This window comes from Falco peregrinus, chromosome 1 (genome assembly GCF_023634155.1).
Source record: "Falco peregrinus isolate bFalPer1 chromosome 1, bFalPer1.pri, whole genome shotgun sequence".
Lineage (NCBI taxonomy): Eukaryota > Metazoa > Chordata > Aves > Falconiformes > Falconidae > Falco > Falco peregrinus.
In genome coordinates, this window is record NC_073721.1 from 125730356 (window position 1) to 125753883 (window position 23528).

Consider the following 23528-nt stretch of genomic DNA (forward strand, 5'->3'; position numbering starts at 1 on the left):
AGCGGGCTCGGCCCCCGCTTGGTGTGGCCGTCCCCCCGCGGCGAGGCGGATGGTGCGGTCCGGCCAGCGCGTCCCGTTGCTAGGGGCGAGGGCGGCAGCCGCCATGGCCGGCTTCGTGGGGTCGGGGCTGGAGGCGGGAGCCGCGCAGGTGGGTCCGGGCAGCACTCGAGCCGGCCTCGTCTCTCCCCGGCAGCCGGGGTGGCGATCGCCGCGGGGCCCCTCCTGCCCCGGGGAGGCCGCCTCCCCCGCAGCTGTGGCCCGGGCCGCCGCTGAGGGCCGGGGGGCTCAGCCCCTGCGAGAGGCGGGAGCGGCTGCCGCGGGTTCTGAGGGGCCTGGGCCCTCGAACTTCTCTGCTTAACGCTGCGTAAATACACATTTTTGTCGCGGGCTAACGTGATCTCCTCTGAGGCTGCCGCTGCTCTTCAGTCCCTCGTTAATGCTTTTGAGATTCCTGCATAGTTAAGCCATCTGTGCCAAGAGAGAGGTTTGAAATGTCAAAGGAAATGTTCCTTGGCTGAGGACCTCAGTCCTGAAGTTTATTGCCTTTTTTTTGTGAGGTTTGTTTTAAAATCAAGTCTTTTCGAGTTTTCAACAATCAACGACTTCGAAGGCATTGGCTTTGTATTCCTTTATTTATAAAAGTATGGAAGATTGTGTGTATTTTTCCCTGTATTTAGGAAGCATTTAATTTGGATTAAATCCTGCTACGTAATCCAGTGGGTTTTGGTTATGGGTATGACTTTTGTCATAACTTGTTTTTTAGGTTCAAGAAGACTTTCACAAGCTCAAAGTTAAAGTGAAAAATATCAACTTGAAAGGAAATGTAGAAGCCGTGGATATTAGTGTCCTTGAAACAGCAACTGAAAGAACTGAACTTGGGCTGAGAGTAAGTAAAATAGAGCAGATCCAGAAGACAATTCAGTTTTTGAGGTCTCTGTCAGTAATTCACTTAGAGTACGTTGCAAGATCCCTTTCTGATTAGCAAATCGTGGGATTCATCAAACATTACAGTTCAGAATGACGGCTTCCTTTTTTGGGTCATCAGAACTAACTGGTCTTGTGCCCATTGGCCAAAGTCAGTCCAACAAGAGCACAAACCTATCTAACTTTTCAGTCAAGTGAAGATCTGGATTTCTAAATATTCTAAATAATTTAATATCCCTCATATCTTTGTAATCGTTCTAACATAATTTTTTCCCTTTAACAGAAACATGCTGAAAATTATTTAAATGTCATAAACAGACAAGTGTTAATGATTTCTTCTGCTGATAATAAAGTGCATTCAAAAGAGCACCCTAAATGGTAAGTGAAACAGCCGTTTTATTGCAAAGACAAATACAAGCAGTGAGAGAAAAATTGTAGCATCAGAATCTTGTAAAGCAAATAGGAGTGTTGGCCCAGATGAGATTATTTTGTTAATTTGCTATTTTGGTTGTATTGGATTTAAACTTAAAAAGTAAATGCACTTCTAAGTAGCTACAGCAACCTTCCGCTATCTCCCTTGATTTTTTTTTGTGAAATACTAATTCAAATAAAAAGATAGTATTTCAGATTCAACCAGATGGAAGCAGTATGGGTTTAATAGGTAAAATCAAAGTAATTTTTTTAAACCTCACTGTTTGTTTCTTTCTAAATCAGGGGCCTTCATTTTGGTGCTTCTCAGAAACAGCTTATTTTACCACGAGTATCTGTTGAGCCCATGACTGTCCAGGCGTACAGCAAATCAGCACTACGTGTTTCTCGAGGTTCACAGGTCTGAAATAACATACTACTTATTCTGCCACAGACCACGTTAAATGAGTAAACTGGTGTCTTGTAGGTTACCAGTTGATCCCATGATGTTAATATTCTGTCTCCATGGATTCAGCTTTTTATAATATATGATTTAAGACTGAAAGTGTTAAAAAAAGGCTAGGAGCCTTCTCCCAGCCAGAATAAAATCTAGATTAGGAAGGATTTCAGTATCATCTTGGGAGCATCCACAAGCCCTCCAATCTTTATCTACACTCCTGCCCCCACATGGATATTGTTAAAGTCCTGAAACCTGGTGGTGGTTGTGCTTTAAGGTCCCAGTCCTGCAAATACCACATGCTTAATGGAGATTCTGCAAGTGACATGTTTTAAAATAAGTGGAACTATATATTGGACTAGCATGAGCACAGGTGTAAATGTTTGTGTTGTCTGAGACTGAAAGTGGTGGGTTTTGGGGTTTTTTTGCATAAAAGATATGGCAAATGGTGGGAAAGACTTCTGTTCATGTATAGGATAGTCACTTCTGATAAATGTAGCTTTTATCCTTGAAGTCTGAATTTTTGCTGTTTTTCATAAATGAAATCCTTGTAAGGTCATTTAAAGCCATCTTAAAATGTTTGTATCTGAAGTATTTTTGCTTTTTTTTATTCTAAGCTGTGAATTTTGACTGGCGCCTTCAAGGTGGTTTCCTCAAACATATTTTAAAAACAAATGAAGGTAATTTGTTGAAATGAAAAATACCCATTGTCATAATTTTACATTATTACTGTTTAAATTCAAGGGATCTTTGAGTGGGGGAAAAAGCCTTAAGAGGCTCTCTATAGTTCGAAGACTGTTACCAGAAGCCGGGGATTGAAGCTACTTGAAATGGTATAATCAGAATGAGCAGCCTAACAATTATATTGCTGATTAGCTTTGTAAAAGAAGTCCCAGTATAAAGTAGTGTTAAAATATTGTTTACTCTTGAGATAAAGGATAAAGTGCAATGAGATCTCAGATACTTTTTCAGACTGTATTCCAGCCCTGTCCTATATGAATACACTTATATTGTGGAAAAAAAAAAAAAATCAGAGTTCAGCTGCTCTGTAAACTATTATCTGTGGTCTTTCAACTCTTCATGTGCACCAATGAGCTTAATTTACAGTGCAGCACATGCTCTGTCCTGCCTTGACTTTTCCTTTGTCTTTTCATTTCTGATATCTATGGCATCTGCTTAGAAATGCATATCCAGTGACACACAAGCTAGCTCTAATTTCCCATTATAAAGAAAATGGCAAACAGTGCTGTTTTACCAGCTGTTCTACATGCCTGGCATGCCAACATAAAAAGCTTTTATTATTAAATAGTTGTGAAATCCAGCTGGGAAATTATCACCTACAATTCCTTACTTCCTGTCTTTTCCTTACTTGTAGCTATAAACAGTTTTGGGGTTTTTTTTAACTTACTTTGTGTTCAAAATTCCTTTCCACTCAAAAGAAATATTCGTGAACTGAACATTTTCCATTTGCAGACAGTATTTCCAGGTTCATAGGCTTGAAGAAATCAATGTTTCAATTCATAGGGGTTCCAAGAGAAATTAGTAATTCACGCAGTAGTATTTTTGTGCTTTGCAGTCCATAGTATGCTGTGCAAGTGTAGGAATGGAGCATAAGTTGTGTTTGTAGTAGTTAGGATAAAACAAGGTTGCAGTCAAATAAGCACAGATGCTATTTTCACATATGCGTTGCTAGAATACTTGTCATATGGGAAATAGCTTGCCCACAGGTGTCAGAATAGGCTTAAAATTATTGTTTGCTCACACATACAGTTATTTCTGAGTCATATCAGCAGCTGCGTACCATTCTGCAAAACAGGCTTACAGGGGAAACTGGAGCGCTGTCCCCCCCTTCCCCCCCCCCCGCACTATGTGTTGTAATTGGATTTGTTCTAATAAAGCATGAGAACCATAAAAAGGTGTCTTCCTCATGCAGTAATTGCAAAGCTTCCGTATAGCAATGGCTGAAGAGACATTGTTATCCATAACTGCTAAGTGTATAAGTTAAAATTACTGGTTTTCTAAAAAAAACATACTTAATTGAAAATTCCTTAACTGATGCTTGTTCAGCTTTGGGTTTTGGTTTTTTTGTTTGTTTGGGGGTTTTTCCCTAAAAGTTGATAGTTTCTGTGACATTCTGAATACACAGTAGAAGTTAATATTCTTTCATTGTTAATGGGATTAAAGATGTAAATGCAAAAATGTTTCTAGGGGATTCTGGAATATGCAAACAACATAAATAGCTAGACATGAAAAGGGGTTTAGTTACCAGTAATACAGGTTGTTTCAAAGATGAATACAACGTAGTCCATTCATAAAGGAATTGGACTGTATTAGATACCATGCACCACAGGCATCTGCAAAGCATAGTGAGTCAGATTTGTTGGCTTACTACATGATAAAAATATCCTCCACTGTGAAATTAATTTTGTGTTGAAGTAGAATAAGATTTGAACCATTTAACTGTGCTAAGCACATCGGCCTGTTCAATATACTCCAGTATACTCCATGTCAATTACTAAGCACAATTCTCATTTTCATTAAGCATTATATTAGTAACAATGCATGATTTGCCCTGCTACTTTCGTCTTATTCTGCATCAAGATTGTTCAAGATAGCTTAAATTTAAGACTTTGGATGATATAGATAGATGGGTAATATAGATGGAAGAGACCCACAATGCCATCTGCTCCAGCTCTTGCAAATGTAGAATTGTTACTTGCCATACATCTAAGCTGACAAAGTAACTTTTAGCAGGTTTTTTGATTTATTAAGCATTTCAGTTCTTGTTATCCTGTATGGAGTCTGTCACTCCAGCATTGATCATTTCACTGTCAGTCTGAGTAGGGAGTCTGCACTGTGCATCATCTCCTATTTTAATTCAGAAGGTACTCAATTTCCCCCCAATTCTTGTTTAATAGCATAAGCAGATTCCTTTCTGTACAGCGGTGTGTTATAGTAATAAAATAAATACCACAAAATCACTGATGAGGTGAAAATTGAACTTTCCCTCTCTGTGCAGCCATGTGGGTAAAAGAGTAATTGGCTTGGATAATAACTTTCATTCTTACAACCCCAAATCTAAATGAGCATCTCATTGATACATCTGCTCATAATTACTATCAAAAGAAGAGAATATATTGTGCAGATAAATAAATTAAAGCACTTTTAGTGCTTTCATAAAGTAATACAATTGTTTAATAGTTCAAATAAACATCTAATGATTTTTAAACTTTTTATAGCATATTTTGCTTCTGAAAAAATAGAATTGTCATAAATTTATTTTTACATTTATACAAAAGAAGTATCAGTAGAATTCTTGTGTATAAATGTGTTTATTTGGATCATACTATGTAAAGGAGCTTTTGTATTCCTGTATCCATGCAATGGGAATTAAGCATATACACCACCAGGCTCCCAGCTTCTCTGAATTACCTTAGTTCTGTTGACTTCTCTGGTGTTAGATTAGTTTCTGTCATTTGAGTATTCTTCGTTATTCAGCATAAACCCTCGTGGGTGCAGAGTCTAGTTAGCAATGTTACTACAATAAAAGTGTTGGGAGATACTACTACACTTGATACACATCCAGGTGTAAACTAAAGCACATGCATTAAGATGAACCCAAATGTTTTCAACCTAAGAAACTTTAGCAAAGATATATGGCATTGCTTCTGGCTTTTATAAAAAAGTATGTGCTTTAGATAATACTTATAACAAGAAGAAACTTTTAAAGTTTTTTCCTGTCCATTGGGATTTAAATCAGAATTTATATTAGCAAAATAGTTGAATCCATTCCATGCAGATAACACAGTACATTAAGAAACTACTATGTTTTAATTCTTATTACTATAACGATTTTTTATTTCCTCACTTACTTATAAGCGCGTGCTCTATCTGCATTGAATCAATGGTCCATAACTGATCCAAAGAAGCTGTTCTGGTCCATGAGGTCAATGATTCCTGAATTAAAGTCTCTGGCAAAGATGGCCAGGGTAGATTGGATTCTTATTATCATCTCTGGGAAGAATGCACATGTAACACCCTCCCAATAGATATGGTGTATATAAAACATTTGTTGTAATACAGGTAAATGGAATTCTCAAATGACCTGTGTTAATCAAATGAGTCAAACCTGATTGTCCTTTCCACTCAAAATTTGACTCAAAGGCACACAAATTCAAAAATGTCAGAGCTTGTAATAGAATTAATAGGAACAAACCTTGGCAAAAGCATATATGTGAATAATGGTTGTACGCCTTGCTATATTTTCTATCTAATCAAAAGGTGTTTATTCATTGTTTGCCCAGTTCTATGTGGATAGTCAAATAACATGAATTATCATCATTTTGCAAATTTATGAATGTTAGCCAATGCCTGCTTATAAACACTTCTGTTTTAGTGCAGTTATTTTAAGACTATGCTTGTTATATATTTCAGCAGCAGGTGGAAATGGATATGAAAATTATGCTTGACCCAGAGAACATCGATAATAAAGCTGTTCTAAAACAACAGAACTATGAGACCAGACTGCCACTTATAACTAAGAAAAAATCTGCTCCTGTAAGTAACTTATTTAATGGGCTTATTATATGCATTACTTTTCACTATTGAAGTTAGTATGTATCAGACCTAAATAAAAGATGTATTTTAAGTGAATGTACCTCATAATTTCCTACTTTCTGACACTGATATGTAATGATCAAAATGTTTTGAGTGATAATACTGGGGAAAACAACCCTGTAGCCTAACAGGTTTAGGTCGCAAGACCCCAGTCCACAAAAGCATGAGTGTAACATGGAAATATGCGTGGTAAGTAATTGCAGTAAAATCAGGGAGTGAAGATAACCAAATTGGAGCTTGTGGAGTTATTAGGACCTGATCCAACAAACAAAGAAGAAGTAAAAAATGTTTTGCTGACAAGAGTGACCTTTCAGTTGTTCATTCTCTGACCATTTCTTAAAAAGACAAGAATGCATTCCATTTTCAAATGATAACGGGATTGTTAGGAGTAAGTGAAAAATGTTTGTACTTTGTTTTGATGCTCTTTTAAATCGACTTTTTTTGAAAAAGCAATCCTGCCACATGATTGGTGACCCTGACCAGAAATCAGTGTCACAGAATCAAAAAAATAGAGGTTATACTGAAAGAGAACCAGAATCCTAGAGTGACTACATAAATTTAGCTGTCACTTACCTCTTGTATTTCTGACACTGTTTGGGAGGGAATGTTGAGTTCTACTTCTTATCTTCATGCTGGGAGCACTTAGTTTGAAAGGTGAGGGACAGATTCAGATCCTTCCTTTCCATATGAAGATATTTCTATGTCTTCTAGATCCCAGGTGTGTCCTCACTGTCAAGCTACAAAGTATTCTGAAGCACAGCCTTTCTTTTTTATCTAGTTAAGCTGTTTCCCTTAGTGCAAAGCAATTATCTACCAAAGCTGAGACTGAGCACTTCCACAACACTCTTAAGAGAGTACCCTGACTAGTGGCCATCAAATCACTCTTCTCTATTCTTCTCTCTGGTCTGTGAATGTTATAATTGTGCAAGATTACATTTTGATTCTTCCAAATTTCTGTTCTGCAATTGCTGTTCGTCTTTAAACAAATGAGCATGAAGATGACATTTTCTGCAAAGTATGCATTTAAAAAATTTAATAGGCACAGGCATCCCTCCAAAGATCAATTATGTTTACAAATTTAGCACAGCATTGTGGTCTACATGAAAGTATATGCCCAATAGTCTCAGACAAGGACGCTCTTCTACAATTTAATTTATGTAATAGAAGCATTATTCAGCAATCCCAGTGCTATGAGTGATGTTCTAGGATATTTGGTTTTAAGCAACATAAACAGAATCTATGAATGGCACAGTTGCAAGCTGCCATTTATAAAAAATGATTTTTGGAAGCTGTTGCCCAGACTAAGAGGTGATTTGTCTAACCCTGTGATATAGAGTTAATTAGAAAAAAGCATCATGGCTAATAGCTTTTTAGAACCACTCTAAAACACTCACGGAGAGGAATATTGTACTACTGCAGAGAGCCATGTGTTTTACCACTCTCACTGAAATATACTGATCAGAGAAAACTTCTTAATGTTGACTTAAATTACAAACATTTAGTGTAAATTAGTCAAGCTCTCTGATACATATTTACAGTTGCTAAGGAACTATTTATGACAGGGAGATAGGCTGAAAAAACAAGTAGGTATTTCCTATCTCTAATTTATTATTTTACAAGTTTTCAAATCCCGTGACACAACCTCTGTTTTGAAATGTTCTGGCTTCATTGGGGGGAAAATTTTTGCAGTTAGATTTGCAAAATCCACTATTGAGATTGTGAATTAAGGCATTTTTGTTAAATGTGATCTATACTAGCACTTAGAGGAATGAGAATTATAGATCACTAATAGTAACTAAAATCGGTATCATTGCAGGTCTAAAATTTTATGGTCTTTACTTTTGAAAAAATAGTTCTTGTAGCTACTTTAATTGTTAAGTTAGATGCTATGTACCCTGTTTTTACTAATCAGCCATTAGAGGGCAATATTTGTACGCACACTTGCGGGCACACACGCATATACCATGTACATGCCCTAGATATGTGCATAAGTTCAAAGATTATCTCAAAAAAAAATCAGTGGCAGAAGGACTCTTATTGAAGTAAATTAAAAACTAATTGCTTGGTTAACTGCATTCAGGTTTTTTCCAAGAGTTGTCAGCATCTGAGTTTTCAAGGAGACCTGAGCATTTAAAAACGTGATGAAATTAAAAACACACTGGTTTTGAGGTGACTAGATGGGTCAAGCAGAAATCTACACAGACTTTTTATTATCCTGTCATTTGAGTAGTTTGGAAAATTATTAGTAAGGATCTCATTGTTTCATGAAAAATGTAATTTTTTTTCTTGCTCTTTTGGTATTATTAAGTTGCTGATGCTGTATTTTATGATAGAAACGAAGAACGATTAATTATTGCCCTTTTGTACCTTTTTGGGTCTGATAAGCACTAATGCTTCATCCTCTGTAAAGTTCTGTAGTTATTTTAAAATGAGGACTGTAAGTCTGATTGAAACACCATGGGCAGACTGGGCATCACTTTTATTTTGCAGGCTATATCTGGATAACAAATGAAAAATGATGAGGAGATAATTATTAAATATGTATACTTCCCATGGAGTATCTAGCAATACAAATAATAATCTGAATTGCAGCAAAAATAATTCTCACATACTGCTGCAACGTAGAAAAGATTCACAACTATACCTTTCATTTTCATAGGACTGCTGTTCTTTTATAGAATTATACTGGCACTTTTTGGTCCTTGTTTTCTTATAAATGTATATTATACTGTAAACTTAGGAACCTTTTAAATTATTCATGAGGTAGAATTTAATATGGTGATGATTTCTAGCCTTGCATCTTATATAGTGTGGCTCTAATGGTGATGGCAATGATTCTGTGTTGTGGGGGGGGTTTCTTGTGGTTTGTTTTTTTTTTTAAGCTAACTTATTTGAGCACAACCATTCTAATCATATCCTCAGTTATTCATTCTTTATTCAGTCTTTGCATCATGCTTATCACTGAAAGTCTATTCATTTCCAAAATTAAAAAGTAAGGCAAAACAGGGCAATTATTTTTATTTCAAGTGACTAGAGTAAGTTGTAGAAGCAAAACGGGTCTTTTGGTCCTCCAGACCTGATTGTGTTTTAAACCTGTGCATGTGGCTATAATTACAGTCAAAGCATAATTTGGCAGTGGTAGCAGAATGAGACTTAAACAAATCGATGTTACACTATAGTAATTCAAAATAAGCTTGTTGCATTGGTATTATGGTATGTAATCATAATAAGCAGCACAGTGAATTAATAAAATCTTCTTGTCACTAAAAATAAAAAGGAAATAATTGGTGAGATGGAGTTAACTTAACAGATGACTATAGTCAGCATCCTTTCAACCTAGAAATGGGAATGTGAAGGTCACCCCCATCTCAGATGACAAACGTAGAACATTTTGTTGGTAAACAAATTAATCTTTTGAAAGGTCACCATTTGTTTTAAGTTTTTATCCAGTTCTTGTCATCTGGAATTGGAGATTGACTGTCATTTTGCTAGGTAGGGGTGCAGCTGAAGCTGCTGAAGCTGTTTCTGTACATATCAGCATTCCTTGACAAAACTTGGTGCCTGATTGTGATGCTATGGGCTGCTGGTTTACAGCTGTCTCCGGACAAGAATGGAGGCCCACCCCTGAATTCCAATAAGTTGGTCCTGCATATTCTGCCTCGTGTAAGCTGGCCCTTTGCCCACAAGTAAAATGTATTGTAGTTCAAGCCAGCAATTATCTGTCTTACTTCCTTCTGTGCTGCTTCTGTTGCCTTTTTCAAAAAGCAGATGTGGGATTCACCAAAGTTCTCCATCTATTCTCTTTTGCACCTGTTACGGCAGAATTTTGATAGAGGTAAATTTCTGGGAGAGCTAGCAGTAGGCTATGAAACAAACAAAGCTTCAGTTTTCCAATGGAAAACTGTCGGTTCAGAGCCATCTCTGATTACTTTAAGAGCTTAAAGTAGATAAGAATAACATAAGACCTGTTGTTAAAGATGCCTAGTTGCTCCCTAGTGAAGGTTTAATGTTGGGCTTTCCAATTTAAATAGGACTTTATTTCTGCAGGTAAACAAAACCTGAGGGAAATAAGGTGTGTTAATATCTTAGTATTACATCTAAGGGAAACTGCATCAATCATTAGGTAGATAAAATGCTGGACTATGTAAATCAGAATGAGAAGGACAAATTTTAATTTTCTATACAGTTTTCCAATTCAGAAATCTTCTTGAATAAAAAGACAGCCAGTCATAAAAATTGTTCATGTTTTAAATCTATTACAGAGACTGTTACAAATTTGATTCGTCTGACTTGAAAACAGTTCCACTGACACTGGTGAGAATTTGTCCTTTACTTAGCATTCACTGTTTCTGCACTGAATACCATATGCTGGTTCTTAGACTTGGAGGACCAAAATTATTTGCAACCAGAGTTAAATGCTTTCTTTTATTTGCTCTTTATTACTAAGATGATTTGGCTCAGTTGTCAGAACAAGATTCTTTTTCGTAATAGAAATTGATAGATGATGGAAGTGTGAGTGAAACTGTTCCTTGATGCTGCTTCCTTGCAAAATCCTTGTGTAAATCAACACAGGAAAAATACATCTGTTTAGACTGCAAGGCTGTGAAGTTATAAAATGCAATGAAATTCTACAGTAATTCTCATCTAGACAAAACCAAAGCTGACCTGATCTATTGTGGGTAGCAGACTCAAGACTGGACTTGGTGTCCTACAGAGATCCCTTCTAACCACATTTCTATTATTTCTATGATTCTGTGATTGAAAGCAAAGAGTGAAAATCACTTTGCACTTCTGCCTTTACTCCATTTGAGGGTTTTTTTCGGTCTGAAGTGATTTTCTGCCATTGCTTAACACTTAGATACCTCCTTCTCCTGTGTGAAGAGCGGACTCTGTTAATTTCTAACACTTAGGGGACAGGCCCATTGAACCCTTTCAGTATACTTCCATACTGACATAGAAATTATTTCAGAATTAGGTATTAAAGCAACTTTGCATCTTTCTTTAAGTTTGTCTACACCACACTTTCTTAGCTTGCTTATATAACATCATGATGAGGTAGCTTTAAAAGCCTTGCTAAAGTCAAGGTAAGTAGTGCTTGCTTTTTCTCCCCTGTTCACAATGCTTGCTAATCTGTTGTGGGAAAAAATTGGATTGATCTGACAGATTTGATCTTGACAGGTTCAAGTCGTTCATTGATTTGTTACTTTCCAGATGTTTATAATTAGCCTGTTTTGTTACTTGAGAATTTTTCCAAGTCTCGTAGTTAAACTGGTAGGGCTAGTCAATGCATCCTTTGTCCCTTTCTAAAGATAAGCACTATGCTATTTTCCAGTCTTCTAGTGTATTTTCCATTCTAGAAGAGTTCCACCATCAGTTCTGAAATTCCTTTAGACAGTTCTTTAAGTATGTTTAGAGTGTATTTCATCAGGACCAACCGATTTCAAAACCTCTGAACACTATCTGATCTGTTTTGCCCTTAAGTTAGCCTGTGATCTCTTCCCTTTTACACTACAATTAAGTGAGTTAATTCTATTCATAAATAGCTGCTTTTTTAATGATAGTTATGAACATACTTAATTATGTCATTTTTTTATTACCCAGAGATTTCTTTCTACTTGCATGTCGTTTTGTCTTACCTGTTTAAGCAAATCAGAAGTGGTCATCAATACACCCATCTTCTGTTGTCTGTATGCTTTTATTTTCTTGTGAAATTAATGAAGAACATAAGATTTATCAAGTTTGGTAATTTGCTATCCCTCCTATCCTGCTTCGTCTCTGGCATAGTTTGAGCTTGTTTCTCTAGTACTTTTTATTTGTGGAGCAGATAGTTCAGCAGAGTTCCAATTTCTTCCACTTAGATTTGCCTTCTACAAGCTCTTCCCTGCTAGTTTCCTGAGCATAAGGAAAACTGACCTTAGTTCCATTATTTATTTCACTGTGCTTCCCACTTCCCTGTGTAGGGGTTATGAACTTTGTAAATCAAACCTTGTTAGGAACTTAAAGAAAAATATAAAGGTAGATGGCAATTTGGAGAACATAATCATGAAATGATAGATTACTGTTACATATCTTTTCTACCATTACTATCAAGCTCTGTGATTTCCTGATATTTACTTACAAATCTCATCTACCTAACCTTCTGGGTTCATAAACTGTAGTTGTTTTTATACAGGATAGTACTCATCTTCTCTCTGTATTTAATACTAGTCTCTGTTCTTTTACTGGGGGAAAACCATAGTTATAAACATATTTTCAAAAAAGTTGTTCTAGTTAAATATTGCTGTCTAGGTAAAAAGAAAACAAATGGAGAACTAATCAGCAAATCCCTGTGGTGTTACAACAAGTGCCCTATTTAAAATGAAGCAAAAAGAAAAAAAAAATCAAGTGGGAGCGGTTTATCCACAGGAGAAAAACACTTTAGAAAGGGTAATAGAATTGTTTTTCTCATGTCCCAGGTTAATTACACTCAGAAGCACTTGAAATGAAAAAAATAGTTTTTCAGCACACTCCAAGCATATTTTAAGGCAAGTAAGCCTTAGCCTGCGCTGCAAATGAAGTGCTTCCTTCCAGCCCTGTAAAATTGTGTTTTAAGAGTCCCTGTGATGAAGCAGACTGTGTGCTGCCTTCAGTAAAGCATCCTTGCTGAATCGTAATCTTCATAACAAACTTCACTAGAAGATGTTATTCATACAGGAAAATGTTTGAGGCTCCAGTCACCTTGCAGCAGTAGCGGTTGCTTGGGTTCCCCTCTTGCCAGAGGGGAAGCAGGTGAGGTGCCTACGGGTTAGTGTTGTATAGGGTGTGATCCTGTGCTTCCATGGTGGTTTGGTCTGTCTACACTTTAAACATTAAATGCTAGTTAGGTGCTGCTGGTTCTGGAAGACATGGTATTAAATTCCCTAGATTTTGTGTTTATGCCATAAAAACTGTAGGTGTGAGTAAAAGTTTTAAATTGCGCTGACATTAAACAGATGGAGGTCTATTGACAACATTTTTAAAAGATCCAATCTTTTAAATATCTTTTTAAGTTAAGTTACTGAATAATGATAATAAAACTATATAATTATGCTCAGACCAAACCTTTTTCTTGCAGTATTTAATATTTATGATGTTTAAGGTCTTATTTTTGTAATTGAGTTGGTGTAATTTTAGTGCAGATAACTGAAGGATGACAGCATTTTGTCAACTTCTGCTTTGATTGCTCACTGAAGTCTTCAAGAGGGCAGGTAATGCAGCAAACAGGCTGCTGGAAGAACAGAGCAGAAGGCTGTGCAGACTGGGTGGAATTTTCATAGGTAACCATTCTGGGTTAGCTCCGCAGTTCTGCCATGCCGCCCTGTATTCCATAATGAAGTGAATCACAGTGGCACTGTGCAGTGTAAATGAGAGCTTAAGTTACATTACAGTTGCATCTGTCCTTATTTTAACTTGACACCTGCCCTGGACTTTATAGAAATTAAAGAATACAGCAAAGAAGAATTGAATATTTATCTCCAGTTAAAAAAAACACCAAACCAAAGCAAAAAAACCCCACCAAAACCCCAAAAAACCTCTAGGCGGCTTTTGAATTCGTACCCTTCACCTGAATTGCTTTTCTTTGTAGCTTATTACATCTCTACAAACACAAATGAAATATGTATGTTTCACAGTGTTGTTTATCATCGCAAAACTGCTGGGATTTAAACTAGGATAAAACTGACCAATAGTAAAGTCAGTGCTGCTTTACTGGTACAATAGCAATAGCCTGAAAAAGGAGTCACTATTTAATTAAATTTCTTTCATTTTATATATTTTTGGGGGTCCTCAACAAACTGCTGGAGCTGAGAGTGAGTAGAAAAGTGTGGTTTATTATACCCTTTTCTCAGTATCAAGCCACTTATATGCCAGCTGGTATAAAGTTAATCTTTGTTTTATGCGTATCGCTATTTTCTTGGAATGCAAGGATGTGAAGATTCATACATCTAGATCCCTTAAAGCATGATGCTTCATAATGGCCATAACTAAAATGAGTGCCTATGATTTCTCTGAAAGATTCTCTATTATGATAAAGCGTACATATTTTCTATCTATCTAATGTTTCCTGTGGACAATGTTATTATACAAATTGGGAGGAAAAATTACAATAATTTATTTTGATCTATCTCATTTCCCTGGTAGGATTATAAGTAGTTCTTTAGAATGGCTTAGCCCTTTCTATAAAGTTGATGGTTGATGTTATTCACTAATTACGGCACAATAGTGCTCAAAGAGCCCAGTCATGGCCTGGATCCTATTGTTCTAAAAGCTGTATACAAGCATGATAATCAGTCATTAAAATCTAGTATTTTAAACCAGAAAGTCCCAATGTGTTCCATAACAGGTAAATATTATTCCCATTTTGCAGAATTAGAAATATTTCCTATCTTTATTATTATATGTATTTAATATTAATTTTAAGGTGTCATCATTCATAATGAAATAATTTTTAAAAAAGAAAATTAAAAAATTTCCACTATGTGGCATTATGTTGTCTTCCATGTAGCTCGTAAGTAGGGTTCAAGCATGACTGTCCAATGTAAGAATTTCTAACCATTAGACTAATGAAGTAACTGGTAACAGATTGTCACCCACAAAAGCATAGGGCATTTTTAAAATTTGGTTTCACAGCTATTTGCTGACTAAAGATGAGACTAGAATCTTGAGCTCCACTCCAGGTTGTGAGGGACGTATGTACTGTTGCATTCAAACCTGTCTGCTTCCTTTTCTCAGCCTGCCCCAGTCTCCCCTTTTCCCATTTTTGACTTGCCCCAGTCCTTCTGAGACTGCTTCCAGAACACATCCTAGTCTTATCTGCCTGATTCTCTGCCAGGCTCTTTGTCTAGCCTGTCCCAGTGTTCTTTCCTAGCCCTGCTGTCTTCAGGACTTTTTTCCTCATTCAATATGCCTGTTGGCTTTCCTGTTTACTCGAAGACCCAGTATGCCCCTCCAACTACCTTTCTTCATCTTGAGATTGATAATGTATTCACCTGTATGCTGGCACACACTTACCCTCTTCTTTTAAACTTAGTATTTACCCTCTTCTTTCTTGTGTTTTCTGGACCCAGCATGAAAGTTAACTGGAGAACCTGTAAGCTTGCAGAGGAAGTTCTGAGCAGCATATATGAGAGCACACCCAGTCCCTAGGTAGTTTAGCTGCTAAAACTAAGAAACTTTTATCTAGATTTCTCAAAAAAAAACCCTGTTGACAGAGTGACAGAGTAAGGTTTGATAGACTAGTGTTAAATTTCCTTTTGCTTTATAGAACATGTAAGTTGAATCTTTCATGTCTCTCTAGGTTTATCATTGTCTGTCTTTTTTAGCATCAGCCAGGTGAGAGAAAACAATATAATCAGGTGGTGGCTCACTATCATCAAGTGAGAGATCTCAATGATGTTATTTCCCTAAAAGTTGCATGTGCTGTAATGCTTTAAACCCACTGAATATCTAGCACTCTGTTTCTTTAGGAGTTGAGTACAACCCACATTGCAAACGGAATAGTATATGTATTCCTAGTCAGGAAGAAACTGAGGATACTTTGGAGAGAGAAAAAAATGTTAAGATGCTAACACAGACTTTTTCTGTTTATACTACTGAAGTATAAGGTGACAATACATTCTTTTCCCTGTACAGTGCTCTGTGTGTGTGATAATAAGTGTAATAGTAAGGCACATGACATCACTGTCCCAAAGTGATGTGTGTCATTGCTTGAATTCCTGGCACTTAGAACCAGCAGGTTCTGTTTTATCAGGCAAGCACAGGTTAATTGGGGAAGTAAAGGAGCTTTAATCCCCACATTAGCACAGCCGGCATGGCACATGTTTCCACATCACATTATCAGACTGTGTCGTTCCCTGCTGTCCTTGAGGAACCCTGAAACTTCAGAAGTCTGTGATACTTACAGTTCTCAGATTTCTGAGCAGTTTCATGTATTTTAATTCTATTGGTATGCTTTCCAGGGAAGATTTATTTACATATTTAAAGTGCTTCCTTTTTTTTCCTGGTAACTTGCCTGTATGTGTATTTTATGTATTTAAAGACTGTTCTGTCAAGAAATACTATGTTTATGCTATACTCATTAAAACTGAGTAAACTTCTTGTGATTCCTTTATTAACTAGTACACTGATTTTTGCACAGCAAAAGTCAAAGATATCAATTGGGCTTAATTAACTTTATTTTAAATTACTGAAGTTATGACAGTAGACAATACTGTAACATGTTCATAAGTTGTAAAAGCAGTGCTTATACTGATACATTATTAAATCTTAATGAAGCAATTCATAGCAGAAATTGTATTTGTTTATTATTGTGGGAGTAGAAAAGTGTGTCTTTGCAAATCCCCCATTTCCCTTTGTTAAAAGAAGATTCTGTCTCTTCCTAGATGTGTACTCAGAAGACAGTGAAAGGTCATACAGTTAGCAACCTGTGGGACTTGCCTGCCTCTCACTACGTGGATTCTCCCTTACCCCTGTTAGAAGATACAACAAAAGGTGAGTACCGAAGGCCACCTGGGTACTGTTGCCACCAGATGTATGCTACATAGGCAGTGTTGTTTGCAGTTTGGAGCAGATACCTGGTAATCAAATTTTCTGGCACCTCAAAACCTGTAAGAATTATGATCTCAAATGTTGCAAAGGGTAGAGATCTACTTCAGACTACTATACTCCATGTGGTAGCTAACTTAAGACATAGCATATGTTATGTTGAACATTCCTCCCTGAGTTAGTTATCTTGTAATTCACAGAGTTCAGCTGCTGCTGGAAAGAACAGTGTGCAATGGAGGGTTCTTGTATGACTAAATACCATGGTCAAAATAAACTGTCATGATTAATGTCTGGTTATTAATCATTCACTTTTAACTATGTCTGCACTTGGACTATTTTAGCAATGAGCCCATACTCATGATTACATTGTGGTTTACAAAAGTGTATTCTCCTCCATTCTACATATTAAATTGCCATGGTACAAGCATATAATTCCTTCTCAGAATCAGAACCATTACAGTATCTTTCATGTAGTTGTCAATTTTTATAGGCAAAGTTCACCTTCCTTGAAGGTAAAATATTGAAAGATGCAAATCTTTCAATAAAAGATGACTGCTGCTTTTCTAGTTTTGATTTAGAGTTGGGAGAACTTGGGTCTGTCTTTGTTTAATTCTTTCTTTATTGCTACTAATTTTTTTCTTTCATAGCTGGAATATATATGAATTGTAGAGTAATGTTATCTTTTTGTAGGTATTCTGAGCCTAACTGAACAAAGACTCATCCCTCCAGCAGCAAAGATAACTCTCCAGACACCTCCTGTTTTATCCAAAGTGGCACCTTTCCGTGAATTTCACAGGCAGCACAAGAAATCAGTTGTAGGTGAGTACAAAGGGTTAATAACAACCATCAACTGCACCTCCAACTTCACTTTCAGGCCCCTTGTTTTATCTTACAAGGAAACAGCTGTCTAATGAGCATTCACTCAAATTCTTAAGAATACTAAGTGCATAAAGATGTATATGAGCATCCTGTGTCTTACAGCTGAATGGGAATCAGATTTCTTAAGCCCTGTGAGGATTTGGTCCCTGTTCATTTCTGAAATCTTGGTACGCTCCCACCTGTGTGTTTCAAATTCTAAGTGCCTGAGTCTGAAGCTATGACAATTGGTGGTAGTGTAAAGCTGTGACTTACATGATTTACAACAGCTCATCAAGCAACTGTTTTGCCAGTGTGATTAAATGAATAACTCCTAGTAAGTGAATATACTCTGGGCAATGGGATTCTGAACAAAGGGTAGTCCAAACTGTTGTTGCTACAGCTGCTTCTGACATGTGAGGTCAGTATGGAGAAGAACATAAGCAACTTGAGCAGCGGACTCAGTAACAATCCCATAAACTTGAAAGTTCTAATGAAAAGGGGAGGTTGAAAACTAGAATTATATATGGAATAGCCTAGAGTATAAGTGCTGATATTTTGACATTGTTATCCTGGTTATGCCGTTGGCTGGCATATTACAAACTTTAGAACATCATAGATTAAAACTGAAAATTGCAACCTACTTGGACATGAGAGCAAACTGGGGCGTGCCAGTACCTAATGGTAGGTGGTAAAGTATCAATTTGATGCCATTCTTGCACTTCTAACAATGAAACCTGTGATCATTTTTTTTTCTTTGGTACAGGAGAGATTAGTAGTAGGGTGGACCCTGAGAATACAAACACCAGCATGTTTGCAAACTCAAAGGAAGCAATTTATGGCACATCTTCCTCTAGTAAAGGTAACATTGCACCACTTCCATCCAGCAGCTTCATGGTTTCAGCAAGGAATTCAAAACCGGTGTGGATGTATTCAGCTCAACAGCTGGAATCTGAGCTGCAGATTCCTTCTCAGACACAGGTATTTAGACAGTGAGGATAATAAGGGGTTTGTTCATGTTTTTAATACTGTCTTCACCAGAGATGGTTTAGGAAGTGACTGTAAATCACTGAATTGGTACAGGAGGGTTTGAACCAAATCCAGTAAATAGTAAATATTGAGGTGTAATAGGAAATACTTTTTATGTTGCCAGTTTCTACTGTTGCAGGTCTTCTACCTAAATTTGTCTGTTTTTTTTTTCACAGAAACTTAGAAAATAAGTCTAGAAAGGATGTTATGAGGTTATCTAGACCTCCAGGCAGAATTACCTGTACCTGTAATATTGCAGACAGATGTTTTTCTAACCTGTTCTGAAAACTTTTGGTGATAGCAACTCCACAGTCTCCCTGGGCCATCTGTTCCAGTGCTTAACTAACTATCTTTACTGTTATAAAAGAGTTTTTTAATGTCTCATCTAAATCTCCCTCACTGCAGTTAAGCAAATGTAGTGTTTCCCTTTATATTTACAGAAGACTATAGGGGAGTTTGACCTTGACTGCTTAATGCTTGCTGATTGTTCTTGATCCCCATGCAAAAAGGACTTTTTTTTATCACTAATTATTGTGTTCCACAGCAAACTGTCTGGAGTTTTGCTTGATATTTCCAGACTTTTTGACTTTTGTGTTATTGAGGAGATCTAAAATCAAAATAAAGCAAACTTGAGAAATGGAGATCAGTGAGTTACATAAATAAAAATAATTACCTAAAACCAGTTTGCAAATAGAGCAAATGAGCTGCTGGCTAAAGTTGCCAGTAGATCTGGAATTCTGTTAAGAGGGAGGAACACTTTATTCTGAGTTTTACCCTATTTTCACTTATATGGCAGGATGATACCTGTTTTCTGGAGTAGATGGAGGCAGTCTCAGTGGAAGAATGCCATTGCAGTTACTTTCTGATTGTAGTCCAATGAATAACTGTAGAACTAAATTTTTATATTCAGTAAATCAAGTGTAGTTCCTCTGTGCAATTAATGTATTTCCTTAAAAATGCTCATAATCTTGCGTGACGTCTGAGGCCTTTATGTGGCAATGGGTTTTACAGTGTAAAGCTGGGCTAGACTGTGGTTATGATGTGTAAATCAGTACTAGTATTTCAGATGCATAAATTCCCACAGTTAAAGTAATAAACAGTAATACAGTATCATGTCTTGACCACTCATTTATGACCAGTGGCAATTACTCTTAATCTGTGGCTGTTCTTTTCCCACAGCCCCCACAAATGTTTCCACATCAGTCCTTACAGGATCTGTGCTTTGATTGCGACATTGCTGTTTACCATGGCACGATAGACCGGAAAGCTCCAGGATTTCTGGCATTCAAGCAACATTATTGTTTATCTTGGGGGAGCATTATCTTTTTTTTGGAATGTACAGAAAAGCTTCTTAAGGACTATGATGTGCCATTGGCTACAATAAACTGTAAAAAGTTGGTGGAAGTCGCATCAGACTTTGAGCTTAACGAGAATCCTACCAAAAGTGACATTCTGTCAGTGATAAAGAATCAATCAACTGTGGAAAAGATCTTAAATCGACCTGGCCAAAGGTACAAAGGCCAAGGGGGTACTGAAATGGCCGCTACAAAGATCCAAGCAACGTGGCGATGTTATCAGGCCAGAAAAGCCTACGTCCATTTCAGGCAGCAGCAGTGGGCATCAGGTGTGATCGCGGTTTCTTGGCTCTTGCGTAATCACATGGCACGTGTGAAAAAGACCCTGAAGGAATCACGTCAGAGACACCTGGAGAATTTTTACATCAGGGCCAAGGTGTGCAGTGCTACCAGCTGTTACGGCAGCACTTCTTTTCTAAACATCTCTTGCTTCAGTGATTGCAATAAGCTGTTTCCATTTTTTCCCCCTTTAACCGTTCACTTGTCCAAGTATCATATTTCATCTTTCATCAGCAATTCAGCCTTTGTGGCTGCAAAATCTGTTGCAGTGTTTCTATGGAAAATGTCCCTTCACTTTGAGTTCAGTAGTTCTGTCAGAAAATCAATGTTTTAACTGCATTACCTTAGTTCCTTATATATACCTTGTGGCACTTAATTTGCAGAAAAAAAAATCCCTCTCTTGTCTACATTCCTGTCACCACTTTGTCAGAAAGTATTTAAGTTTGCAGACAGCCTCTTAATTAGTGCTCACAATTTCATTTATGTTTGCTTTCTTTTTTTTTTCATTCATATTCTGTTAATTAAGTGAGCAGCCTCTAATCTTCCCCTGCCAGTAGCTTCATGTAGCCACCTAATTAAATTAATTGGGGAAGATGTTTTAAGTATGTAATTAAATCAATTAATATAATTTATGCCTGGCTTAACTGTACAGTGGAAAAACAGCTGAAGTTTGACTAGATGAATCCACTACAGCTTCCTGTCACTGATCAATGCTCTTCTTGATTTTTAGCATCTGGCAGCCAACTGGAATCGCATCAGGACCTCCAGGAGGACTATTATCCATATCCCATCATTAGGTATAACACTTTTGCCTGCAAATCTATCAGCAACCTCTATTACCCACCACATTATGACTCCTTGATTGAGTTCAAGGAAGGCCCCTTGTTTTATTCAAATTGGTCTCGGCAGGAAAATGTTCTCGACATGATGAGAGTAATAACACAGGGCCTTCGCTCGAAACGGCGTTTAATTTGGGGATTAAGCAAATAAAGTCATTATGTGGGGGCCGCTATTCAGTGGAGAGGTGATTTGCTGTAATTTGCTTTCATCTGTATGAAATGAACTAAAAAGTTGTATTTTTCCCCCTGAAATAACAGATAATGTTTTCAGTCTTCTTTAATGATAGGAAAACATGGGCCTGTGTGTGTTGTTGCTGTTACAGCAATAAGCCAGGATATTGCTTGTACACTGTTTTTAATCAAATGTGCAGTCAAAATGATAAGCTACATTCTCTGAAATTATTTAGTTCTAATTACGAGCAGATGGGATGCTTTATTTGCACCTAGGGCGCCTGAGCAAAAGGAAATGCTGTGTGAACAAGAATAATTAAGAAGTTGAATAGTGGTTTTTGCGCTTAAATAATCTGCAGTTTCATGTTAATTAGTACTAATGTAATTATTTAATTACATTTATGAATTGGGGAGCTTAAAAGCTGTTTTCTGCAATGCAATGGCGGTGTAGGTGTTCAGAAATTACAGAATATGATTTCCTGGGAATTTCTAGAATGCACTGATAATCTCTTAAAGCATGAAATCCTGTCAAAATGCTTGTAACTTGATTTATAATTTGTACTTACATAGCAAATTAATTGACCTGAGAGATTCAGGATTTCATAAAGTGACTTGGTTAAGACCTGAATTAATTAAGACTGTAAATAAGTTTTAAGTTCTCAATTTTGGAGCCCAGATAGCCTTTCATTTCATGATTCTGCTGACTGTTTAACATAAATATGTTTGATGAACAACTGAGTTTAATTACACCTCTGTCTTAAAAGTCTCATGTGGATATGCTAGGTTAAATCATGTGACTGAATTCTACTTTAAAGCAGGATCGTTTAAAAATAATTTATACATTCCACTGTTCTAAACTGGTTGAAGATGTGAAGGAGAGCATTTGTGCAGGAAAAAGCAAATATTAATTAGGTGTGTGCATTCAAAAGTTAACAGAGTCATTGCACAACAGGTGCATTCAAAGTTGTTTTGATTACACTGAGATGTTTTTAATACAAACTAACAAAAAAATTAATTATGTCCTTGTTCCTCTGATGGATTTGTAGCATGCAGTGGAATTAATAGAAGTTCTTAAAATTATTTCAACTTAAGTGAATTCTAAAATTCTAGTGAAATTCCACTTCATTTAACACTTCACCTGGAGCCCAGGCCCCAATACTGTAACATGCTTTGTGCAACCTTCTGCTGTAAATACAGGATTTTGTATATGCATGCATTGGAGGCTGCAGTATTCAAGTGGAAATTTTCCCTTAATGAGGAAGTAAGTAGTAAAGATAATTTGAGTGCAGATGTTTTCTTAGAAAATTAGGATACCTATTTAAGTAGGGCATGGAAAACAGTATTTTATGCCCTCCAAAAGAGGGATTTGAAAGTGCTGTTTGAAAAAATTATTCATGCTTGTTGTTATTAAATGCGTCGGCTATATCAAGAGGTTTAGTAGAGTTCCATAGGGTTTTTACATGAGTTAAATAATGATAAGCATTTAGCTTATTAAAATGTAATGTAAATATATGGCATTTTTTTCTTTTGACATGTTAAGGTTGAACTGATTTTGAGAAACAGCAACATAAAATGTCGAAGAAATTGACCAAATTTGGTTTTATATCACTTTAAGAACAGCTTACATTTAAAATTTGAAAAGATAAAAACATAAAGTCTGTAAACTAAAAATCTTTAAAATATAAGAATAGAAATAATTTAAAATATTTAATTGTTCTGCTCCTACATATTTGACCTTTAAAAAAATTTGTAAAATTTTGGGCTCATTACTGGAACACTTCCAGCTAGTAACATTTGTGTAGTTTCTTCTCAGGCCTTTTCCAGTTATGCTTTTGATCTGCCATGTCTTGTCATATTTGATTGGAAAAAGAACTGTTAAATACCCTGAAATATTTTGCCACCTTTTCTTTAGCCTTATGGAATGTTATAATTAAGAAGTCTATTTGGGCAGGAAACTGGACAATTTAAACCAGGAACATGTTGTTTCGGTCTAAGAGGACAAAAGGACAGCTGATTACAGCAGGATTTGGTTTT

At 36.6% G+C, this 23528-nt stretch overlaps 1 protein-coding gene across 1 annotated transcript in view; it reads left to right on the forward strand.

Annotated features, from left to right (window-relative positions):
• The first annotated feature begins 44 nt into the window (after positions 1-44).
• The window catches only part of IQCH (IQ motif containing H), a 72601-nt gene continuing 49117 nt past the window's right edge, over positions 45-23528 (forward strand). The window contains exons 1-10 of the mRNA XM_055816056.1: positions 45-148; positions 764-886; positions 1208-1302; positions 1639-1753; positions 6227-6346; positions 16804-16912; positions 17657-17785; positions 18588-18802; positions 20030-20581; positions 21215-21281. Of these exons, the coding sequence (XP_055672031.1) occupies positions 50-148; positions 764-886; positions 1208-1302; positions 1639-1753; positions 6227-6346; positions 16804-16912; positions 17657-17785; positions 18588-18802; positions 20030-20581; positions 21215-21281 (1624 nt within the window). The 5' untranslated portion in view covers positions 45-49. The remainder of the gene's footprint in view (positions 149-763; positions 887-1207; positions 1303-1638; positions 1754-6226; positions 6347-16803; positions 16913-17656; positions 17786-18587; positions 18803-20029; positions 20582-21214; positions 21282-23528) is intronic.